This window comes from Eptatretus burgeri, chromosome 15 (assembly GCF_056783735.1).
Source record: "Eptatretus burgeri isolate ZD-2024b chromosome 15, Ebu_testis_v1, whole genome shotgun sequence".
Classification (NCBI taxonomy): domain Eukaryota; kingdom Metazoa; phylum Chordata; class Myxini; order Myxiniformes; family Myxinidae; genus Eptatretus; species Eptatretus burgeri.
The window spans coordinates 42,342,349-42,362,261 of NC_140975.1; the positions used below are offsets into that span (position 1 = coordinate 42,342,349).

At 43.5% G+C, this 19,913-nt stretch overlaps 2 protein-coding genes across 11 annotated transcripts in view; one reads left to right on the forward strand and one right to left on the reverse strand.

Moving 5' to 3' along the window:
• The window catches only part of PLA2G6 (phospholipase A2 group VI), a 34,229-nt gene extending 23,293 nt beyond the window's left edge, over positions 1 to 10,936 (forward strand). For 7 of the 8 annotated variants that reach the window (XM_085858104.1, XM_085858102.1, XM_085858105.1 and 4 more), the window contains 2 exons: positions 8,689 to 8,762; positions 10,246 to 10,936. In XM_085858104.1, the coding sequence (XP_085714230.1) occupies positions 8,689 to 8,762; positions 10,246 to 10,399 (228 nt within the window). In that variant the 3' untranslated portion in view covers positions 10,400 to 10,936. Of the gene's footprint in view, positions 1 to 8,271; positions 8,405 to 8,688; positions 8,763 to 10,245 lie in introns of all 8 variants that reach the window. The other variant, XR_015051924.1, reaches the window with a different exon arrangement.
• Positions 10,937 to 14,935: 3,999 nt separating this feature from the next.
• BBS4 (Bardet-Biedl syndrome 4) lies at positions 14,936 to 19,814 on the reverse strand. 3 transcript variants are annotated; one of them, XR_015051926.1, is made up of 3 exons: positions 19,122 to 19,814; positions 16,343 to 18,638; positions 14,936 to 15,899 (listed from the first exon to the last, which is right to left on the reverse strand). XR_015051926.1 is itself a non-coding variant. In XM_085858107.1 (2 exons), exon 2 carries the CDS (start codon positions 18,591 to 18,593, stop codon positions 17,085 to 17,087), a length of 1,509 nt encoding a protein of 502 aa, XP_085714233.1. In that variant the 5' UTR covers positions 18,594 to 18,638; positions 19,122 to 19,814; the 3' UTR covers positions 16,068 to 17,084. The 3 variants fall into 3 exon arrangements, 1 of the variants encoding a protein (XP_085714233.1); XR_015051925.1 differs by lacking the exon at positions 14,936 to 15,899 and adding an exon at positions 16,068 to 16,257; XM_085858107.1 differs by lacking the exon at positions 14,936 to 15,899 and having other exon boundaries at positions 16,068 to 18,638.
• Between the last annotated feature and the right edge of the window lie 99 nt (positions 19,815 to 19,913).

Here is a 19,913-nt window from a genome sequence, read left to right on the forward strand (position 1 = left end):
ACACACACCACGCATTTAAAGGCCATTTTCCCCGCTAAAGCAGGGGTTAGCCTTGCGGGCCCCATGACAATCTTCTCCACTTTACCCTGTTTTCTGCATCTCCCCTTCTTAATCCCCTTGCCCACATTTCCTCTTCCACCACATTTAGCCAAGCTTTTCTCGGTCTTCCCCGTCCTCCACTTCCGACTACACTCATTTCCAACACTCCTCTCACCCAGTCACTTTCATCCTTCCTCAACACATCACCCAACCATCTCAACCTGTTTCTCTTCACAACCTCCATCACAGACTCTATTCCCATCATCTTCCGCAAGTCATCATTTGTCTTGCTCTCTCTCAACGATACTCCACACATCCACCGAACCATTCGCATTTCCACCCTTTCCAGCCTTTGTTGCTGCTCCATGTTCAGTACCCATGTCTCACTCCCATAAATCATCGTACTCCTCACACATGTAGGATACACCTTTCCCTTCAGCTTCAACGACACTCCCCTCTTTGTCAGCACGCCACTCAGTTCCCGAAACTTCTTCCATGCACATCTCACTCTAGCAACCGTCGAAGAGTCTCATCCACCTTCTCCATTCAGCATGTCTCCGAGATAGCAAAATGTTTTCACCCCTTCCAACTTCACACCATCTCCAAGATCCAACTCAACAATTCCTTCATCTGCTGCTCCCTTGATGCACACCTTACACTTGAATGTAGCTGCCACACTGGTTAATGACCCTCTCACCCCACTACATTTTCGATGAACCCATTCATCACACATTGTACACTGAATGGAGTTCACTCCGACACCCTTCCTGCACACAGCACACGGCCACTTCCCAGTCCTTTCCACCTCACCACATGCTTTACCACTTGCCATCACCTTCGTCTTTCCGATATTCACCTTCAAACCTTTTGCCTCCATACATTCCTTCCACTTGTTCATCTTCTCCTTCAGTCCATCCATACTCTCTGCAATCGACACCAGACCATCTGCATACAGCAGCTCCCACGGTAAACCCTCCTTTACCCTTCGAGCCAGCACCTCCATCACAACTACAAATAGAAGTGGACTTAGTACCGACCCCTGGTGCATTCCTACCCTCACCTCAAACTCACCACTGTTCCCATCCTTCGTCCTTACAGCTGTGCGTGCTCTCTCGTACATGGCCATCACTACTCTGATCAACCATTCCTCCACTCCTAACTTCCTCAATGCCCATGTCATAACTTCACGTGGAACCCAATCAAATGCTTTCTCCAGATCAACAAACCCCAAAAACAACTTCTTCCTCTTCTCCATGTACTTCTCCTGCAACTGCCTTACAATAAAAATTGCATCTGTCGTTCCTCTTCCTGGCATAAATCCAAACTGCATTTCGTCAATCTTTACCTTCTTCCTTATCCTCTTCTCCAACACCCTTTCCAATACCTTCATTCCATGCTCCAATAACTTTATTGCTCTATAGGAGCCACAGTCCAGAGGGTCACCTTTCCCCTTGTACAGAGGGACGAGGGTACTCGGTTCCCAATCCACTGGAATGCGGCCTTCTTTCACCACCAGATTACAGATCTCTGTCATTCTCTTCACACCCCAACTTCCCGCTGCCTTCAACATATCTCCCACAACTCCCGTCGGCCCTCCTGCTTTTCTACTCTTCATTGCTCTTTTAGCTTCCTCAACTTCCTTCTCAGTTATCTTCTCTGCTGGTCCTAAAACTGGGTTACTCTCGATGTTTCTATCCCATTCATTTTCTACATTCAACAGCCTTTCCATATATCTCTTCCATCTTCCTTTAATTCCATCTGAATCCACAACGATTTGTCCCACTTCATCCTTCAAGCAACTCACCCCCGTCACATCAAATCTCTCTCTCGCTATCTGCTTTGCAATCCTGAATACCGCTCTCTTACCCTCCTCCGAATCCAAGCGTTCTCCGAACATTTTCCTATGGGCCTCCTGCGCCTTTGCAACCTCTTTCTTTGCAGCCTTCTTGGCTTCCTTATAACTTTCATGTGCTGCCTCTTCTTCCATCGTATCCTTTGCCTTTTGCCATTCCTTGAACTTCTTCCTCTTCTCTTCAATCGTCTTTCCAACTTCATCACCCCACCACCATGTTTCCGAGTGCCTCGGTGGTCCTTTTGTCCATCCACATACCTCACCAACGGCTCCCAATAGACTAGCTTTCATTGACATCCAACCACTTTCAAGCTCAACCACATCATCTTCAACCATACTCAGCCTCTCTCTTAATGCTTCCTTCACTGTCACCTCTTTCAACCTCCACACCTTCATCCTCGGTTGGTACTTCACCCGCCGAATTCTCTGCGCACCTTTCACCCTTATATCGCAGACAACCAGGTGGTGCTGCGAAACAGTCTCCTCCCCTGGGATCACCTTTGTGTCCCGGAGGTTTCCCCTATCTCGCTGACGCACCATCAGGTAGTCAATGGTTGTCGTCAACCCACCTGACGTGTATGTAATAAGCTTATTATTCGCTTTCTGGAATTGAGTATTACAGATCAACAAATCAGCTCCATCAGCAAACTCCAAGATCCTTTCACCTTCTCCATTTCTCACACCATATCCATAACCCCCATGGACTCCCTCAAAACCGTCTGGACTCCTTCCCACATGTCCATTCAAGTCTCCTCCAACCACAACAACTTCCTCATCTTTCACATTTTCCATCAACTTCTCCATCGCACACCAGAACATGTTCTTCTCTTGATCGCTTCGACCGACCTGCGGGGCATATCCCGAGATGACGTTCACCAAGAGATTTCCGATCACGATTCTCACCATCATCAACCTTTCACTCACTCTAGTCACACTCACTACACTGTCTACAAACTCCTCAGAAAACATGACACCAACACCATGCACGCCTTCCGGGCACCCTTGCCACATAAACTTGTACTTCTGTCCCTGCCTTCCCTTCACCATTTTCACACCACTTCCCTTCCACCGTGTCTCCTGCACACAACATATGTCCACTCTTCTTCTGACCAATGTTTCAACCACTTCTCCAGATCTCCCTGTCATTGTCCCTACATTCCATGTACCAAACCTCAGAAACCGATCTCCACGTGGGGCATCAGACGATTGGTCATCATAAATGGAAAAATTTCCTCCCTTGCTTCGATCGGGTTCCCCACCTTGAGTTTTAACGAGAGGGGATGAGGACCCCCACGGGGTACTTTGGGCTGTAACCTGCCCATCAGTTGTACTCATCATGGTTTCCTTTTGAGGCGATGTTTTTATGGCCAGATGCCCTTCCTGACGCCAACCCTTTTTGTCGCCTTTTACGACACGCAGGGATACGGTGTACCTATTCTGATCGGGGTACACACCGGGGTCTCTGAATATTTTGAATAAAATAATTCCAACCCATCATTTTTGACGGGCTTTTATACCAGTACATATCTTCTTCATCTTTCGGCTGCTCCCGTTCGGGGTCGCCACAGCGGATCATCCGTATGATCCGCATAGTATTTGGCACATGTTTTACGCCGGATGCCCTTCCTGACGCAACCCTGGTCGCCTCTTACGACACAGGGATATGGTACACCTATTTTAACCAGGGTATACACCGGCCCAGTATACTGGTACTCATTTCGCCCACCTCGGAAGGATGACAGGCTGAGTCAACTCCCTGGTGTATTAATTCAGTGGCCCAACGAGGCTTGAACTCAGGACCTTTTGGATCCCAAGCCGCTGCCCTAACCACTGCGCCAACACCAGGATATATACCAGTACATGTATGTATGTATGTATGTATGTATGTATGTATATATATATATATATATCCATCCATCGGGACCATACTCTATGCAGAGCGTTGGTGCTGCCCAAGCAGTCTCCTTGGCTATTGGGCACAATCCTAAACGGGTCGCCACTCCGACACAGGATACCAGCAAGCTGGCCCACCACCTTAACCACTTCGCCAACACCAGGCATGTATATATATATATATATATATATATATATATATATATATATGTATATATATATGTATATGTATATATATATATATATGTATATATATATATATATATATATATATATATATATATATATATATATATATATGTATGTATATATATATGTATATATATATGTATGTATATATATATGTATATATATATGTATGTATATATGTATGTATATATATATGTATATATATATGTATATATATATATATGTATATATATATATGTATGTATATATATATGTATATATATATATATATATATGTATGTATATATATATGTATATATATATATATATATCGGGGGGGGGGGGGTGCTGTGTTTATTAGGTGGGGTCCAAGACTAATTTGTCCCAAATTTGTATGTGATTACCCCGTGACCTTTTCCTACGTTTTTGCATTTACAAGCCAGCAATAACAGGAATCATGTCCTTAAAAAACAACAACAAGCAAGCCAAACGTGACGAGCAGGCAGAAGCCCCGCCTTCCCGGTTTCATGCCAACAAAGCATGCCTGGAGGTGGATGATTGATGGACATGACATCAGAAACAAGGAGGAAGAGGAGATGGTTTTGTGGGGTTGTTTTGGATGTGAGGGACTCGGTCAAGAGTGACGTGAGTGAGGAGATGGCGGTTGGAAGAGAAGGGCATTACGGTTGCTTCTCCTCGACATGATGAAGAAGGCTGCACGGATCTCATGCTCGTGCTGTGTGAATTTGCCCACGTGCTGGAGCAAGACGCGAGCCATTGATTGTTCGGCTGAGCCGTGAAATGTGTATGTTTCTGAGGAGGGAAGAAGAGCGTGTATCGTGGCCTGATTACGGGGTCTCAGAAATCATCTCGTCGTGTGGGCGCTCGTTGTGTAACATACTGGGTGCAAGAGACGAACGGTCGGCATATTCGCTCGTGAGAAGAAGCTACACTCCGGTTTGTGAGCCCTGACGTCAAGTGCCATCTCCGAATTGCCTCCTATGCGTGTCCCACCACGAGAGAGTGGCTCAGCGCCATTTTGGGTGTGGTTTCCCGTGCGCTGACATGGTTCGATCGTCAATCCAAAAAGATCACTTCTGGATCTGAAGCCAAGTGCCGGGAGAAAGGGAGGATTTTTCTTTTATTTATTATTTTCCCCTTGTCCGTTTTTGTTTCAGAATGTGGAGACACCTATTGTTCGTCTTTCGGCTGCTCCCGTGAGGGGTCGCCACAGCGGATCATCCGTTATGATCCACATACTGACTTGGCACAGGTTTTACGCCGGATGCCCTTCCTGACGCAACCCTGGTCGCCTCTTACGACACAGGGATAAGGATTGGGTTTCACCATGATTCCGGGCTGCCCTACACCCTCTCATAGCGCAGCCCAGTGCAGGGCTCCCGTCCTCAAGCGATCCTCCAACCCAAGCCTCCGAGTAGCCGGATTACAGGCGCACGCCACTACGCCCAGTTAATGTGGAGACACCTCAAATAGGAAATTAGATTTAGTTTACCTCACGTTCCATTTTTATTATTACACCTTGAATTGTTTCCACTGTAAATTTTTTATTTTCATTAAAAACCCTTATCTATTTAAGCTTCTTGTATCTGTATCAACTTCAGGAACTGACTGTTCACCTGCTGCCAAATATATCCCACCCCTTGACAGGCGCCATTGTAACAAGATAATCAATGTTATTCACTTCACCTGTTCGTGGTTATAATGTTTTGGCTCATCAGTGTGTTGTGTGTGTGTGTGTGTGTGTGTGTGTGTGTGTGTGTGTGTGTGTGTGTGTGTGTGTGTGTGTGTGTGTGTGTGTGTGTGTGTGTGTGTGTGTGTGTGTGTGTGTGTGTGTGTGTGTGTGTGTGTGTGTGTGTGTGTGTGTGTGTGTTGTTACGAATTCGTGCCCGCCGGCGTGCGATCGGCCGCTTTCCATTAATAACAACCGCGTCGCCCACCGGACGGACAATTCAGTCGTGACTTTCCGGAGCTAATGCCGGAACCCTGTCATGGGTGGGTCTTCAACCTCACCACGGCCGTGCCAATTGTCTTCCCACGCAAGATAGGGTCACTCGCGGAACTCGATATACCTAAGTACCTGCGCGGGCAGTCGACCAGGCGACCGTACCTCGACGCAGGTCGGCTTGGGACACAAACCGCTTAAGCGGTCCGTTCCGTTCTGCAGCGATAACTGAGCGGGTATTATTGCCGACCTCGCCGGATCCGATTCTATTATCGGTATTTAAAACCCAACTATTTATTCCATGATGCAAGATGGCATTTTCAATAAGGGAAAGACGCAACGAACGGGGTACATTTCAACAAAGCACATTTGTTTATACGACACGTTTGCAGGCAAGCAATGAAACACGTATGCAGTAAAACAATCATGCACGTATGTAAAGTATCAAACGCAATCACGGGATGGACACAAGCAAGGAAAAGCACTACGACCGAATATAATTAATAAATGTTCAGTCACTTAGGCAGTTTTTACTTGTCAGACTCGGCGCTACAAGATTCACTCAAAAGGAAGGAAAGGGCCACTCTCATAGACGAGAGTGGCAGACAGGGTCCGTGGACCTTTATAGTGCGTGAGCCTTGGTTGACCGAATGGGCTCGCAAGACCGATGCGGCTTACCCGCACCCTCGTGGTGCGACGATGGGCAGGTTGCGACGTCTGCTTCCCACGGCCACCAGGACAGCCGCGCCTGATTGCGGCCTTGTCAAGGCGAGGTGATCCGGGCCCCGGCCGGCAACGCGGTTGAGAGGAACGAACGGGTCTTTTAGTGCTCTGTCAGAATTGATGCTCAATAAGAGTTGATGCTCTATAAGAGTCGAATGCTCCAAGACCCCGTCCGTTCCTCAGCGATGCGCGAACCGCGCTGAGGTCCGATAACCTCGGCCTGCCTTGGCGCTGGCAAGCTCTCCCCGGCTGTGGTCTCCACGCAGCTCCTTGGTTTCCCCTGACTGACTCTCTCCAGACTTCAGGCTCCACTAGGCTCTCCGACCCCTCCAGACTGCCTCAAACTCTCCACAGACTGCTTGCTTCAGGCCCAGACCTCCACTGACTTCGGGCTCCACTCGGCTCTCTGACCCCTCCAGACTGCCACGAAGCTCCGTTCTGCTCGCCCTTATATAGGGCCGGGGGGACGAGATTTGGCCTTTGCTCTCTGACCCTTGACCCCGCGCGGAAAGCGGACGTGGTAGGAATCATCAGCCTTTGACCTCCACAGGCCCCTCCCCTTTCTCTCCTGTGATCCATTTGTCGAGGCGAAGCTTCCACACAAAGCGGACGTGGTAGAAATCACCAGACTTGCGCTGCACGGCGAGAGAACCCTTGCCTCTCCCTGCAGCGATGCCGTTTGATCGGATCCCGCCGCTGCTGGAGCAAAGATGGCGTCGTTTTGGGGACGAAGGTGAGGCGATGTTTGTGGCGTGGAGATGTTGACGGTTGCTGGTGCAGTGGTGAGGATGGCGTGGTTGTTGAGAGGCAGGTGTGGTTGTGGTTGGTGTTGTGGTTAAGGGGAGCGATGTTGGTTGCTGTAATGGTGGTGGAGATGTGGTTGGTTCAAAATAACGATAGAAAAAGAAAAACCTACCTCAAAGGATCACAGCCCTGTGACATGAATAAATCCCATTAAACAACGGTGGGGAAATCTAACTGAACACAGACTTATCGATCTAACTGAACTCAGGAACCTTTCTGGTGTTCTGCGAATTTCCACAACCGTAACTATATATATACATATACATATACATATACATATACATATACATATACATACACATACACATACACATACACATACACATACACATACACATACACATACACATACACATACACATACACATACACATACACATACACATACACATACACATACACATACACATACACATACACATACACATACACATACACATACACATACACATACACATAGATATGTATGTACACATAATTACTCACACCGTGGCCGTCGGCCGTGTGCACGAGTATTGTGATGGCCCCATCTGTGTTTGTCTATCGGCAGAATAACTGTACAATGAGGGCAGCTGGAATTGTAAAGTTTGGCACAAAGCTTATAATTGTGAATGTCTCGAAGGAGTTCATCTTTAAGGTCACAAGGAAGAATATAAAATGAAAATTATAACAGGAGTATATTTATCCACACTGCAGCCATATGACAGTTTAGGTGAGCATCCTCTTGCGCTAAGAGAAACACTTCGGTGTGAGTCAGCATTTCCCTCAAGTGCATTCTAGTTTACCAAATGCATCAACTTGAAAGTTGTCATGTTTTTAATACTCATAGGAAAGCTATAAATCGACGAGAAACGAGTGCAACAAGCGACCGAAAACAACCCAGTCAATTTGGGGATAACATGTTACGGATAGGCATTGGGAAGGATGTGAGACTGCTGGAAGCCACATTTTGAAACGTTGAAGTGAGTAGATCTGGGTAGACATGGCAAGCTGTTTCTACCCCAACATTTTTCAATTTTGCACGATTTGTTTTAAACTTTCTCCAAGTAATTTGTTGCTCATTCCTTTTTAAATGGTGAATCTGCTTGGCAGCAATGTAAAACGGTTTTAACACTATTTATCCACCGACTTTGACAGAACACTGTGTATGTCGTGCCATCCTACTCTGCATACTACTTAAATTGTGCTGTGAGTGTGCTGTGTTCTGCTGTAAAACCATGATGCGTTTTGGCCTACTGTCATACAGTGCACGGAATCGGAGGCAAGGATGGTTGACCGAGCTCGAGCGTGGTGCGAAATGATTTCTGTTGACTATCACAGGTAAGAACTAGAAGGGCACTCGGTGGAACGCATACCTCGGCCACGCAATGCCTAATCAATGAGAACATATCGGGCCCAATATATTTTTGAAATGTCATGCTATGCAGTACTATATCGTTTTTGGCCCGAACCTCTCAATGGTGAACAAATTAAATAATTCTCGTATCCAGATCCGGATTCGGATCTTCACCAAAATTGAATCAATTCTTCCTTGTCATTCACCCATCATATCCACCCAGTTTCATCCAAATCTGTCCACAAGTTTTTGAGATATCGTGCTATATATCGTTTTTGGCCCTGTCTCTCTCAGTGGTGAAGAATCACTTTAAAAATTCTGGTCGCCGATTTCGGATGCGGATCTTCACCAAAATCTAATCAGTTTGTCCGTGTCACACACCCAGCTTGTCCACAAAATTTCATCTGGATCTGTCCACAACTTTTTGAGATATCCGGCAAACAAACAAATAGACAGAAAGGAGAGAAAACATAACCTCCTTCACCTTCGGTGGTGGAGGTAATTAAGTTAGACACTGGGGATGGTGGGTGCTTGTAAAAAAAAATATATATATATATATATATATATATATATATATATATATATATATATATATATATATATATATATATATATATATATATATATATATATATATATATATATATATATGTTTCCGGTTGTTATTTGTCCCGTTTTAACTGTTTAATTTTCTCACCTACATGTTACTGTGTGTTGCTAGTTCGGTTTTGTTTCAAAAATCGTGCTATTTTGTGAGTATTTTTGTCGACGTTCTTACCTGGTGCTTGAGGCCTAGGCCTAGGCTTGAGGCCTACCGGTTCCACTCGGTGTTCGATCGTTTTTTTTTTTTTATTTGTTTGTTTTTTTTCTCCCCATTACCTTCAATTTTGATCCTCCCCACTTTCCAAACATCCCCCATTCTCCCAACTAATCTCTTTCTTATCTCAAAAAAATAAATAAATAAATAAATAAAAAATACCCCACAACAACAACAACACGCTCACCTTCTCCCGATTCTGCTTCTTCTTCTTCCTCTTAACTTCCTCCTCGTCTTCTTCCTCGATTTTTTTTTTTACACTTCCATGACCTAATCTGTTGAACTCTCTCATACATTAATATTAACAACAACAACAACAACAACAACAAAAAATGTATATATATATATATATATATATATATATATATATATATATATATATATATATATATATATATATATATATATATATATATATATATATATATATATATATATATACAAATATAAAGCTTGTATCACCTGAACTGGCTTTTAAACACCAGAAGGCACTGTGACATCATTGACACTTAGTATTACTTGTGTAGAGAAGTTGTTCTTTTAGGCTACCTGTTGAGAGAAAAGCTGCTGGTATTGCCAGTTCCAGTAACCAGTTGAGAAATTGTTGTTTAAGATTCCAACTCTTTGCCTTCAACCTGCCCCCACACCAGGTTGTCCCCACAACTGATGTCAGATGTGATGCTCGACGAAGTGCAAGATACGATGCTTATAGACATGCTGTGGGACACAGAGATATACATCCACAAACAGAAGAATAACATAAAGCGTCTTGCCGAGTCTCTGCTTCGATATTCTCCTCCATGAAGCTGCGAAATGTGGTTTGATGCATTCAATGTGACCATAATTTTCATCATCTCTCTGATAATTCTTTTCATTAACGTTAAAAGCTTGTGAAGGAGTAGGATACATGATGTCTTTTTATTTTCTTTACATCCACCAGATATCACAACAATGTACCCAAATGAGCTCATGAAAAATTACTTGTAAGCATTGTGTTTTTTTATTTTTTTTTGTACCACAAAATGTTTGAGATGTTTTGAATATCTTTTGGAATTGCAAAATAATGATCAATTATTTTGTGCAATTATAAACCCGATTTTGTGATTGCGTTCTTAAAAGACTGCATTGGATTTCATTGTAATCTTTTAGGCTTTTGTTTTTTTTTTCATCACGTTTGTTGTGCTTTGACTTATTCATGCCGCTGCACTTGGTTCTGCATTATTTTGGTGTGTTTATTTATCTTTGAGCAATAATTTATAATGATGGTTTCACCATGTTTGCTTGTCCGTTGTTGGTTTTTCCTTCCTTTTGTTTGGAGGCATTAAACCCACAGTTAGTTTATTTTGTTTCGCGAAAGAAATGATTGCACTCCTCTCATCGCGCATTTCGGTTTAAAACCCCAATGAACTTTCCAAACTAATCTTGTACCCACAAACGGTTAACACCCATTTTCTGCTTATTTAGAGAGAATGCATTCTTGGTAAAAAGGGTGACTTCATCCAATACACATGATAAAAAGTACAGCCAAAACATATCCGATTCGCGATGAAGTGTTTTGTGAATATAGTTTTTAACCAGGAAGGGAAACATTTTGTTCTTGTTTCTTTAACATGGCCGAAGGCTCTTGGAAGAGCTCACACACATGCACACAGAGACATTAGACAATGCAGGACTTTACAGCCGTTGACCCTGCGGGAAGTTACTTTCCAGAGCACTCTGGGTGCTGGCTTTGCCATCTTGTGACGTTGCTTTTTTTCCTCTGTAGTCAGCTGGGCATTTTGAGGAGAAATCCCTCCCTGCCATGGTGAACACCAACCCACAAAGTTAGTCCGTGCTCTTTCCTCTAAATAATGAGCATCAAGGAAGCAGCACGTACTATTTTTTATTTTTTGATATGACGTTTACAGGCACAGAAACTAACTGCCGACCTCCGACTCAGAGCGGATACTTGAACCACAACACCACTGAATCTGATACAGTATGTTCTGTTTTAGATGTTCTCTTACGATTCAAGTTGTAGGTTTTTAATCTTTTACTAATCCACTTTTATCAAATATATTTTCCAAGTATTAGTCGTTTAATATAAACTTTGAGGGCTTATTGTCAATTGACATCATTTGGTGCAGTTAAAATTCAGGAGGAAGATTTATTTATTTTAATTTTTTTTTTTATTCAATTTTTTTATGCTTCTGGTGACAGTCGCCGGTGGCATTATGTTTTCGGGTTGTCCGTATGTCCACACATGCATGCAAATTTTCACCGTAGATGCGACTACTCATACAGACTTTTAAAATTATAATTATGATGTCATCGGTCACGTGTGGTGGAAGCCATGTTGGAAAAACAGAAAACTTTGGACCTCTTATCTCCTAAACCACACAATGGAAAAAAATTGAAACTTGGCACCTGGCAACTACTCTGCATTGTGAATAAGTATGATATGACTATGACATCATCAGTGAAGTGGTATCCTGGTCAAAATTCAACACATAGAACACTGCACTCGATCAGTATGAAAACTTGTGAGGTTCATCTTGGGAAATATTTCAACACAGAAAAAATTATTATGACTTCATCCATCATGTGGTTTGGCAGCCATATTGTTGGGTTTATTTTTTAAACAAAATCTTCTCCAGAATTGCTTTACAGATCAAAGTGAAACTGCACACAAATGATCAATTATCCATGCTGAATAAAGTTTGATTATGATGTCATTGGTCACATGGTCTGGCAGCCATTTTGGATTTACCCTCAAACTTTCAAAAATCTTCTTCTCTTGACCGACTGGACAGGTTGAGGGGAAACTTTACGGACATGTTCCCCATGACTTGGGGATATTAGAGTGATAAAGAATATATAATTCATGTCACATGGTTTGGTGACCATATTGGATTGAAGAAAAATATTAAATAATGTTTTCTCTGGAACCGCTTATCCGATTGAAGCGAAACCTACCAACTATCATCAAACCATATACCTGCATGCAGTGTAGAAATGATAGTCATAGGTCATGTGGTGTGGCAGCCATATTGGATAGAAAAACTAAACTTATCCAATCAAACGAAACTTCACACGTGATCATCTACGAAATATTGGGCAGAGTCCAAATTTTCAGTGCCATTGGTCACGTGGTTTGACAGCCAAGTTAGTTTGAAAACCAAAAATTTAAAAACCTTTTTCTCCAAAATCGCTCAACAGATCAACATAAAGCAAGTTGTGTTTCATGGAGCACAGGCAGTGAATCACAACTGCAAAGTTTCGCATCGATTGCTGTAGCAGTTTCCGAAATGTAATTTTTTTAATATTTTCCTTGGAAAACAATGTGGCTGCCACACCACGTGACTGATGTCATTTTTTAAGTCAAGTGTATGCAGCAAGGGCATTGGATCATAACTGCAAAGTGTAGTATTGATAGGTTAAACGGTTTCAGAGAAATAATTTTTAATTATTTCCTTAAAACCAATGTGGCTGCCACATCATGTGACTATTGCAGTCATTGTTATCATAAAATATTTGCAGCAACAGTAGTGAATCATCACTGCAAAGTCTCGCATCAAAACCGAAGTGGTTTCAGAGAAAGAATTTTTTTTTTAATGTGATTGATTCGGCATGGGGAATATTGGTTGAAAATTTCAACATCATCAGTCACTTGGTTTCGCAGTCATGTTGGACAAAAAGCCCTATCCAGTCAACGTGAAACTCCAAAAATGTGATCGGCCACCCATTCTGAATTTCATTTGATAAAGAGGACGTCATGGGCAAGGTGTCCAATCGAAGCGGGGTTGTATCGAAGCAGGGCGGCATGTTGTTTTTTCACCATAGAAATTTCACGAAATTTTCACCATTGATGCGACTACTCATGAAGAATGTTTTTGTGATAACTATGACGTCATAGGTCACGTGGTATGGCAACCATGTTGGAAAAAAGGAAAAACTTTGCACCTCTGTATCTCCGAAACCGCTCCATGGAAAAAGTTGCAACTTAGCATATGTGAAGTACTCCCTATGGGAAACAAGGGAACATTTATGACGCTGTACATGGCTTTCTTGTGACGTCATCATTGCATATGTCAAAAGCTTTATCTGATCAGTATGAAAATTTTTGAGGGTCATCTAGGGCTACATTGTTTTTGGCAAAAAAATGATGACATCATCGGTCACGTGGTTTGGCAGCCATGTTGTTTTTAACATAAAACGTTCAAAAATATTCTCTGTAACGGCTGAACAGATTGAGGCGAAACTTTACAGGTATGATCATCTCTCCGTGAGGAACAAAAAATTCTCCACCTATGATGTCATAGGTTGCATGGTTTGGCAGCTATGATTTTTTTTGAAGAATGAACCTTTTGAAAACATCTTCTGCAGAAGGCATTGACAGATCGAGGGGGACATTTTACTTACATGCTACCCAAGCCTTGGAGCTACCAGGGTGTTCACGAATAAAATTAATAGGTCACATGGTCTGGCAGCCATATTGGTTTAAAGGAAATTATTTTGAAAACCTTTCTCTTGAACCGCTTCATCAATTGCTATGAAATGTCACAGATATGATCTAATAGACATGTGGAATAAATGTTTGAAAATTCAACCTGAGTGGCCACATGGTCTGGCAGCCAAAATTATTTAATATCTTAAATCTGGGCTCAGGGATTTTAATCAAACTTGATACAAGTATTATAAAGTATAATGATGTAATAATTTGGGTGGAGGAATACTGGCGATGTCGTGATATCAAAGCTCGTCCTAGTTACACTCGCAAGAGGAGAGGGTATTGCATTTAGATCCGTCTGTCTCTGTCCGCCTACACAGAACTTTCGTGTTTTTCTCTGCAACCGCTTGGCGGATTGAGCCAAATTTTTCACCATTGGTGCAACTACTCATGTTGAATGTTTTAATGATAATTATGATGTCATAGCATACGTGGTGTGGCAGCCATATTGGAAAAATGGAAAAACTTTTTTACCTCTCTCTCTGAAACCGCACCAAGTAAAAAAAATTGAAACTTGGCACATACCAAGTACTCCTCATGGGGAATGATTGTGGTGTTTTTTTGATGACTTCATAGGTGCCTTCGTTATGACGTCACAATTGCATATGTAGAACGCCACATCCGATCAGTATGAACATTTTTGAGGGTCATCTCAGGATAAAATGGTCCACAAAAAATTTAAAATCATGACATCGGTCGCACGATTCGGCAACCATATTGTTTTTTGATTTTTTTTTAAACCTTCAAAAATGTTCTTCTCTGAAGTGGCTGAACAAATCCAGGAGCTTAATCTCTGAAGCCTATCCAGGAGGAACAAAAGGTTCACACATATGATGTCAAAGGTCACATGGTTTGGCAGCCATATTGGATTTACCCTAAAACCTACAACAATACACCACTCAAAAGAAGTTCTGGCAAGGCTCTTCAATCTCTGATTGCTCTTTTTCTTGTTTTTATTGCAATTATACCTGAGTCATATTTATTCCTGCCCATACTTTTGTGAATTTCTTCACTTTGATATTCAGAACACTGGGCAGAAATCACATTACCTCAACACCTGTTTTTGAGCTGTCGCAATGCTGAATTTTTTTTTTTTAATAATTACTATTATTATTATTATGAAACAGTCCGTTTCCCAAGTACACACCAGTTCTGAGATAGCTGTTTTGTAACAAGCTCGTCAAATTAAGGATCACTGCTTCCTCGTATTGCAATGTTTATCATCGAAGCCTCACACAATGAATCAAATAAACCTCAGACAGGTCATCATCGTTAAATGACCTTTCCATTCAAAATGTGTTCATTTCATCAGATTGTTAATTGAGGGGGGGAGGATTAGAGATGACAGAAGTAAGTGGGGTGAGAAGGGAAGGAATTGTGGAGGAGAGGGAGGGTATGTGTGGAACACAGGGGAGGTGGGGAGAATGTTACATGTTCTTGTAAATAATCACAGGACAAATTTTCTCACCGTATTTACTTGCGTAATAAAAATATAGCTAAAATAGGTGTCTGGGGGGGACTTTTTAAAAACATTTTCTGGGATTGTTTCCAAGAACATTTCATATCAGCATCTTACCACTCAAAAGTGAATAAAGGAATGACAAGAAAATACAATTTGATATTCAGCTTTATAGTTGGGTTGGCAGGATAGCCAGGTAGGCAGTAAAGGTATCCACACTTGCCCATGGGCTGTTTGGTCTGGGTTAAAATCGCGTTTCAGCTATAAACTGTCATCCTGGTGTTGCGCATGCAGCGAGATGTCCTTCAGCCCATGGGCTGTTCGGTGTCCTTCACAAAGAGTAGGCGAGTTATTTCCTGCACACACATTTGAGCATCCTACATTGGAATGACGACCCATCCAAGATTGCAACCCTTTCCAAGAACACTGCCTTTCATACTACTGATGCTCTGTACAGAGTGAATAATTGAAAATGAATGAACGTAATGATATGTGAATAATTTTGTTCAAAAGAATGACAAAGATTAAAGGGTGAGTTTGTTGATTTAATCGATCAAATCAGTTTCTTATAAAGCACCTGAATGGGATTTATCACAAAGTGATGGAGATTTGATATTACTGTATCTGAAGATGCAACATCCTAAATCGCTGCGTTTCCTTCTGCAAGTCAAGCACACAAAAGTACCTGAACTCGTGTTACCTCCACCTCCCTCTCTGTGAAAAAATACATCAATATTACATAATTCTAAGAATGATGCAATCAATGCTTCCAATATGCATCATAATGACATTGACGTACCGATGGGAAACAAGGTGCACAGGCTCACAGCGACAGGCCTCCAAAAGCCACGGCACTACATCTTGGCTTTGTGAGCACAACAAAACACTTGTCATGGAAGACACAGCAGGTGAACAATCTGAAATAACCTGTGTATTAGAGGAATGACTTGTACATGGAAACATAGAATGAGAGCAGTAAGCATATAACATGTAAGACATAAGCACTTCTTGTATTCATCTCTCTTCTTTTAATCCAGGTCAAGGTCATCGGCTTATCTCCTTCTCAGGGCAGGCAGGAAATCCCGCATTCGCCTCTGAGCTGTCTTGCCCGGATATGAATCTCAGCCCAATTATAAACTGTCGTTCTGGTGTTTAATAAATGCTTTGCAGTGATGTTTGTTCTTGGCCAGGAAAGTCCAGAAGGTGGTGCTGTCGAGTCTGCATTCAATTCCTAGCCTGACTATAAATTGACACGTTCCTGGTTAGCAGATAGGTGGTTGTCTCAATGAGTACCTCATCTTTCAGATGGATGTTAAGCGTCCCATCTGGATTATGTGCATTAGTTGGTGGACATTAAAAGATGCCATGGTGCCCTCAACAAATCACTGCACTCTTCAAGGAGTATACTGTGTTGGAGTGGCAATCATTCCAGGATTGCAATCCTGAGCCAATGAAACTACCTTGGCAAACTCATGTGCCTAATCAGCTCATTTTAAGGGCACCTAGGCATCGCCACTGAGTAGACAGGACCCAGCTGGACTTTATTTGTGTTGAGGAAGTCTGGCCGAGCTACCATCACCGTGAATCTTGAGAGAGTCGGCCGCTGCAGAGGACATGGCCTGGCCCAAGATAGGGTTTGTGCCAAGTGTCATGGGTGGCTGTGACCTCGAGGCTGCTTGGTGCTTATCTTTTGAAGATTTAGACTCTGACGAGCTCCATACAAAGACACTCCGCAGGTGCAATGCGGTGACCAATTTGTGTGCCACGTCTGCTAATTCTGGGTCCAGCTCTCCACCGGCCTCGCGAAAAGCACCTGCTCTTCGTTCGGCTTCCTGGTGTGCGGTTATGGCAGCCGTACGGTCTCCATTGCGATGAAGGAGCATTGCCAGGTTGAGCGCAAATGTCGGATTACCAGCGTCCAGCTTCATGGCCCTCTCATAAGCTCGGCAAGCATTTCCAACATCATCTAATTGTGCCAGTGCTGTAGCGAGGAGGCCGTACGTTGCGGCATGCTGTGGACGTAAGGAACGGGCGGCCCATGCAAAATTGTAAGCCGAAGCTGGTTGTCTAAGAGAGAGGTGAACTAAAGCCAGGTTATAAAGCGGCTGGGGATCAAAGGGTGACAGGTAATGGGCACGTTTTAAGCAGCTGACCGCCGCTAAAAATTTCCCTTGACCCGTGAAAGCCATCCCGATGTTATTCCACATTGGGGCCGATTCTGGGGCAGTGTGAGCCGCGGCTCGGTACTTAGACAGTGCCACCGCGTGGTCTCCATGCTTCTGCATGAGGCTCCCTGCTGCCAAAACAGTCCTGTGGTTGGATGGATCAAAGACCAGCGCGTTGCCCAGGTTCTCAAAAGCCCGCCGGTAGGAGCCAGCCTGCAGGTAGAGAAGTCCGAGTGTGGTGAGCATCTCGGCATCCTCTGGATGCGAAGCAACCGCACGACGGTACACCTGAAGTGCCCCCTCTGTATCCTTGGCAACGACGTACAGGCGACCCAGGGCATCGTAGGTAGCGGCTCTGGCCCCACATCGCAGGGCGGCGGCCAGGTGCACCTTCGCCTGCTCGATGTCACCGCGGTGGGCGCAGCAAACCCCCTGGTAGTGATGAACTTCCCAGTCTCCTTGGCACAGCGTGCTCGCCGCACGGTACGCCTCCTGGGCCGCCGAGTGCCTCCCAAGAAGCAAGAGGGAACGAGCGAACTGTTTGGCGAGCTCGGGGCTGCGGGGAGAGAGCTCGAGTCCAGCTCGGAGTGCGTCCAGCGAGCCGGCTGCGTGTCCCTTGGCCCGGAGGAGCAGAGCCTGAACGAGCAGTGCGAACGCACTCAGCCCGGACTCGCGCAGTCGCTCGACGATGAGACGCCCGCATTGCGCACGTTCCTCACGCACGTACAGCACGTGTAAGAGCCAGTTGTGGCGAGCGGGGTTCAGCGATGCCTGCAGGGAGCCCGAACGCGAAGTCGTCCTCGATGCAGAGCGATTCCGGCCCGCTGGAGGGATGTCTCGGTCCCCTTCATCACACTCTGTCGGCGGTTCGAGCCCCGACGCCATGCGGCTCCAAACAAAACAAAGACAAATGCGTCCAAGAGCCACGTCCTAAAGGCAATAAAACAACAACAACAACAACTTCCGATATTTCGTCACGTGCCTTGATGGAGCCAATAGCGAGAGCCGTCATGGAGGCTCCTGTTCATGACGAGAAACTCGTGTATTTACGAAATAACTACACATTAAATGGAATAATCTTTAAATAGTAACGTGAACTTTTCGAAACTTTAAAGCAAATGTCCGAATATATTTAAAAGTTCATGATAGATGCTCTCAAAAGGCACCGTCTATGCGAGGATGTGTACAGGTGTTTAGTATTTAAGGAGATACGGATCCTGTATATAAAAGAGCCGAGTCCTAAAGGTTTTGTCTTCACCAGAAGAAGAACAACGCGGAGCTCTCCAAGAGCCACGTTCGCTACGCGAGACGCGGATAAAAATCAAATCAAATCAAATCAAATCAAATAAAGTCAAATTAAATTAAAATCTGAGAGATATCCGTGTAAAATGTGGTGATAACTCAAGTATATACCTTGTGGGTTCAGGTCGATCGTATAAGCGGCTGCTCATGTGATGGCGCGCGCTGTTACTAAGGCTGTTGTTATGGAAACGAAATCCTCAATTTTCAACCTTACATTTTTATGGTTAATTACGTCTATTAATTTGAAAGAAAAAAAACAACTATATTTTTTATAAAAAGACAGAATGTGTTTTTTAACGGCCACGAAAGAACCGATCGAACTTTAAAAATAAGCTTCTTGAAAAATAAATCGAATACTGTTGCTAACTATACCGTCATGTCGTCCATTTTATGGACAAAGCAATTCCGTTGGTCGATTACGAAGTTATATTTATTAGAACTGTCCAAGAAACTCGTGCGATCGGAGTTTTAGAAATTACCATATGAAAATTACGTGAAAATAGCGTTTAATTTTTTTTTATAAATGTTTTGACTAAAACTCGTTAACTGCGCCGCACAAAGCTAAATTATGCAAATGACCTTCGTAACTGGGTACAACTATTGTGAAGCAATAAGATGTGAAAGAGTTCGCTTGTAAAAGGAGCTGAGTGTTATGAAAGAGAGGGGGGAGGGGTGAAAAAACAATAAAAGTAATTGCGGCTGAGTGAATGAGCGAAAGAAGGAACGAAGGAATGAACGAAAAAATACGTCACCGACATGGGGGGGGTTCTCTTCCGACCACGTGACGAATGATTCGTGGGGGTTTTTATGGGTTTTCTTTTATTTATTTTTGTTTTCACGACAGGGTACAGACACGTGCTATTGCAGATCAGCTGGTCCGCTTTACCGCACACTCTGTGCCGA

Bases quoted from the DNA above. Each gene is read 5' to 3' on its own strand.
- BBS4 (XM_085858107.1), bottom strand. From the start codon at position 18,593: ATGGCGTCGGGGCTCGAACCGCCGACAGAGTGTGATGAAGGGGACCGA.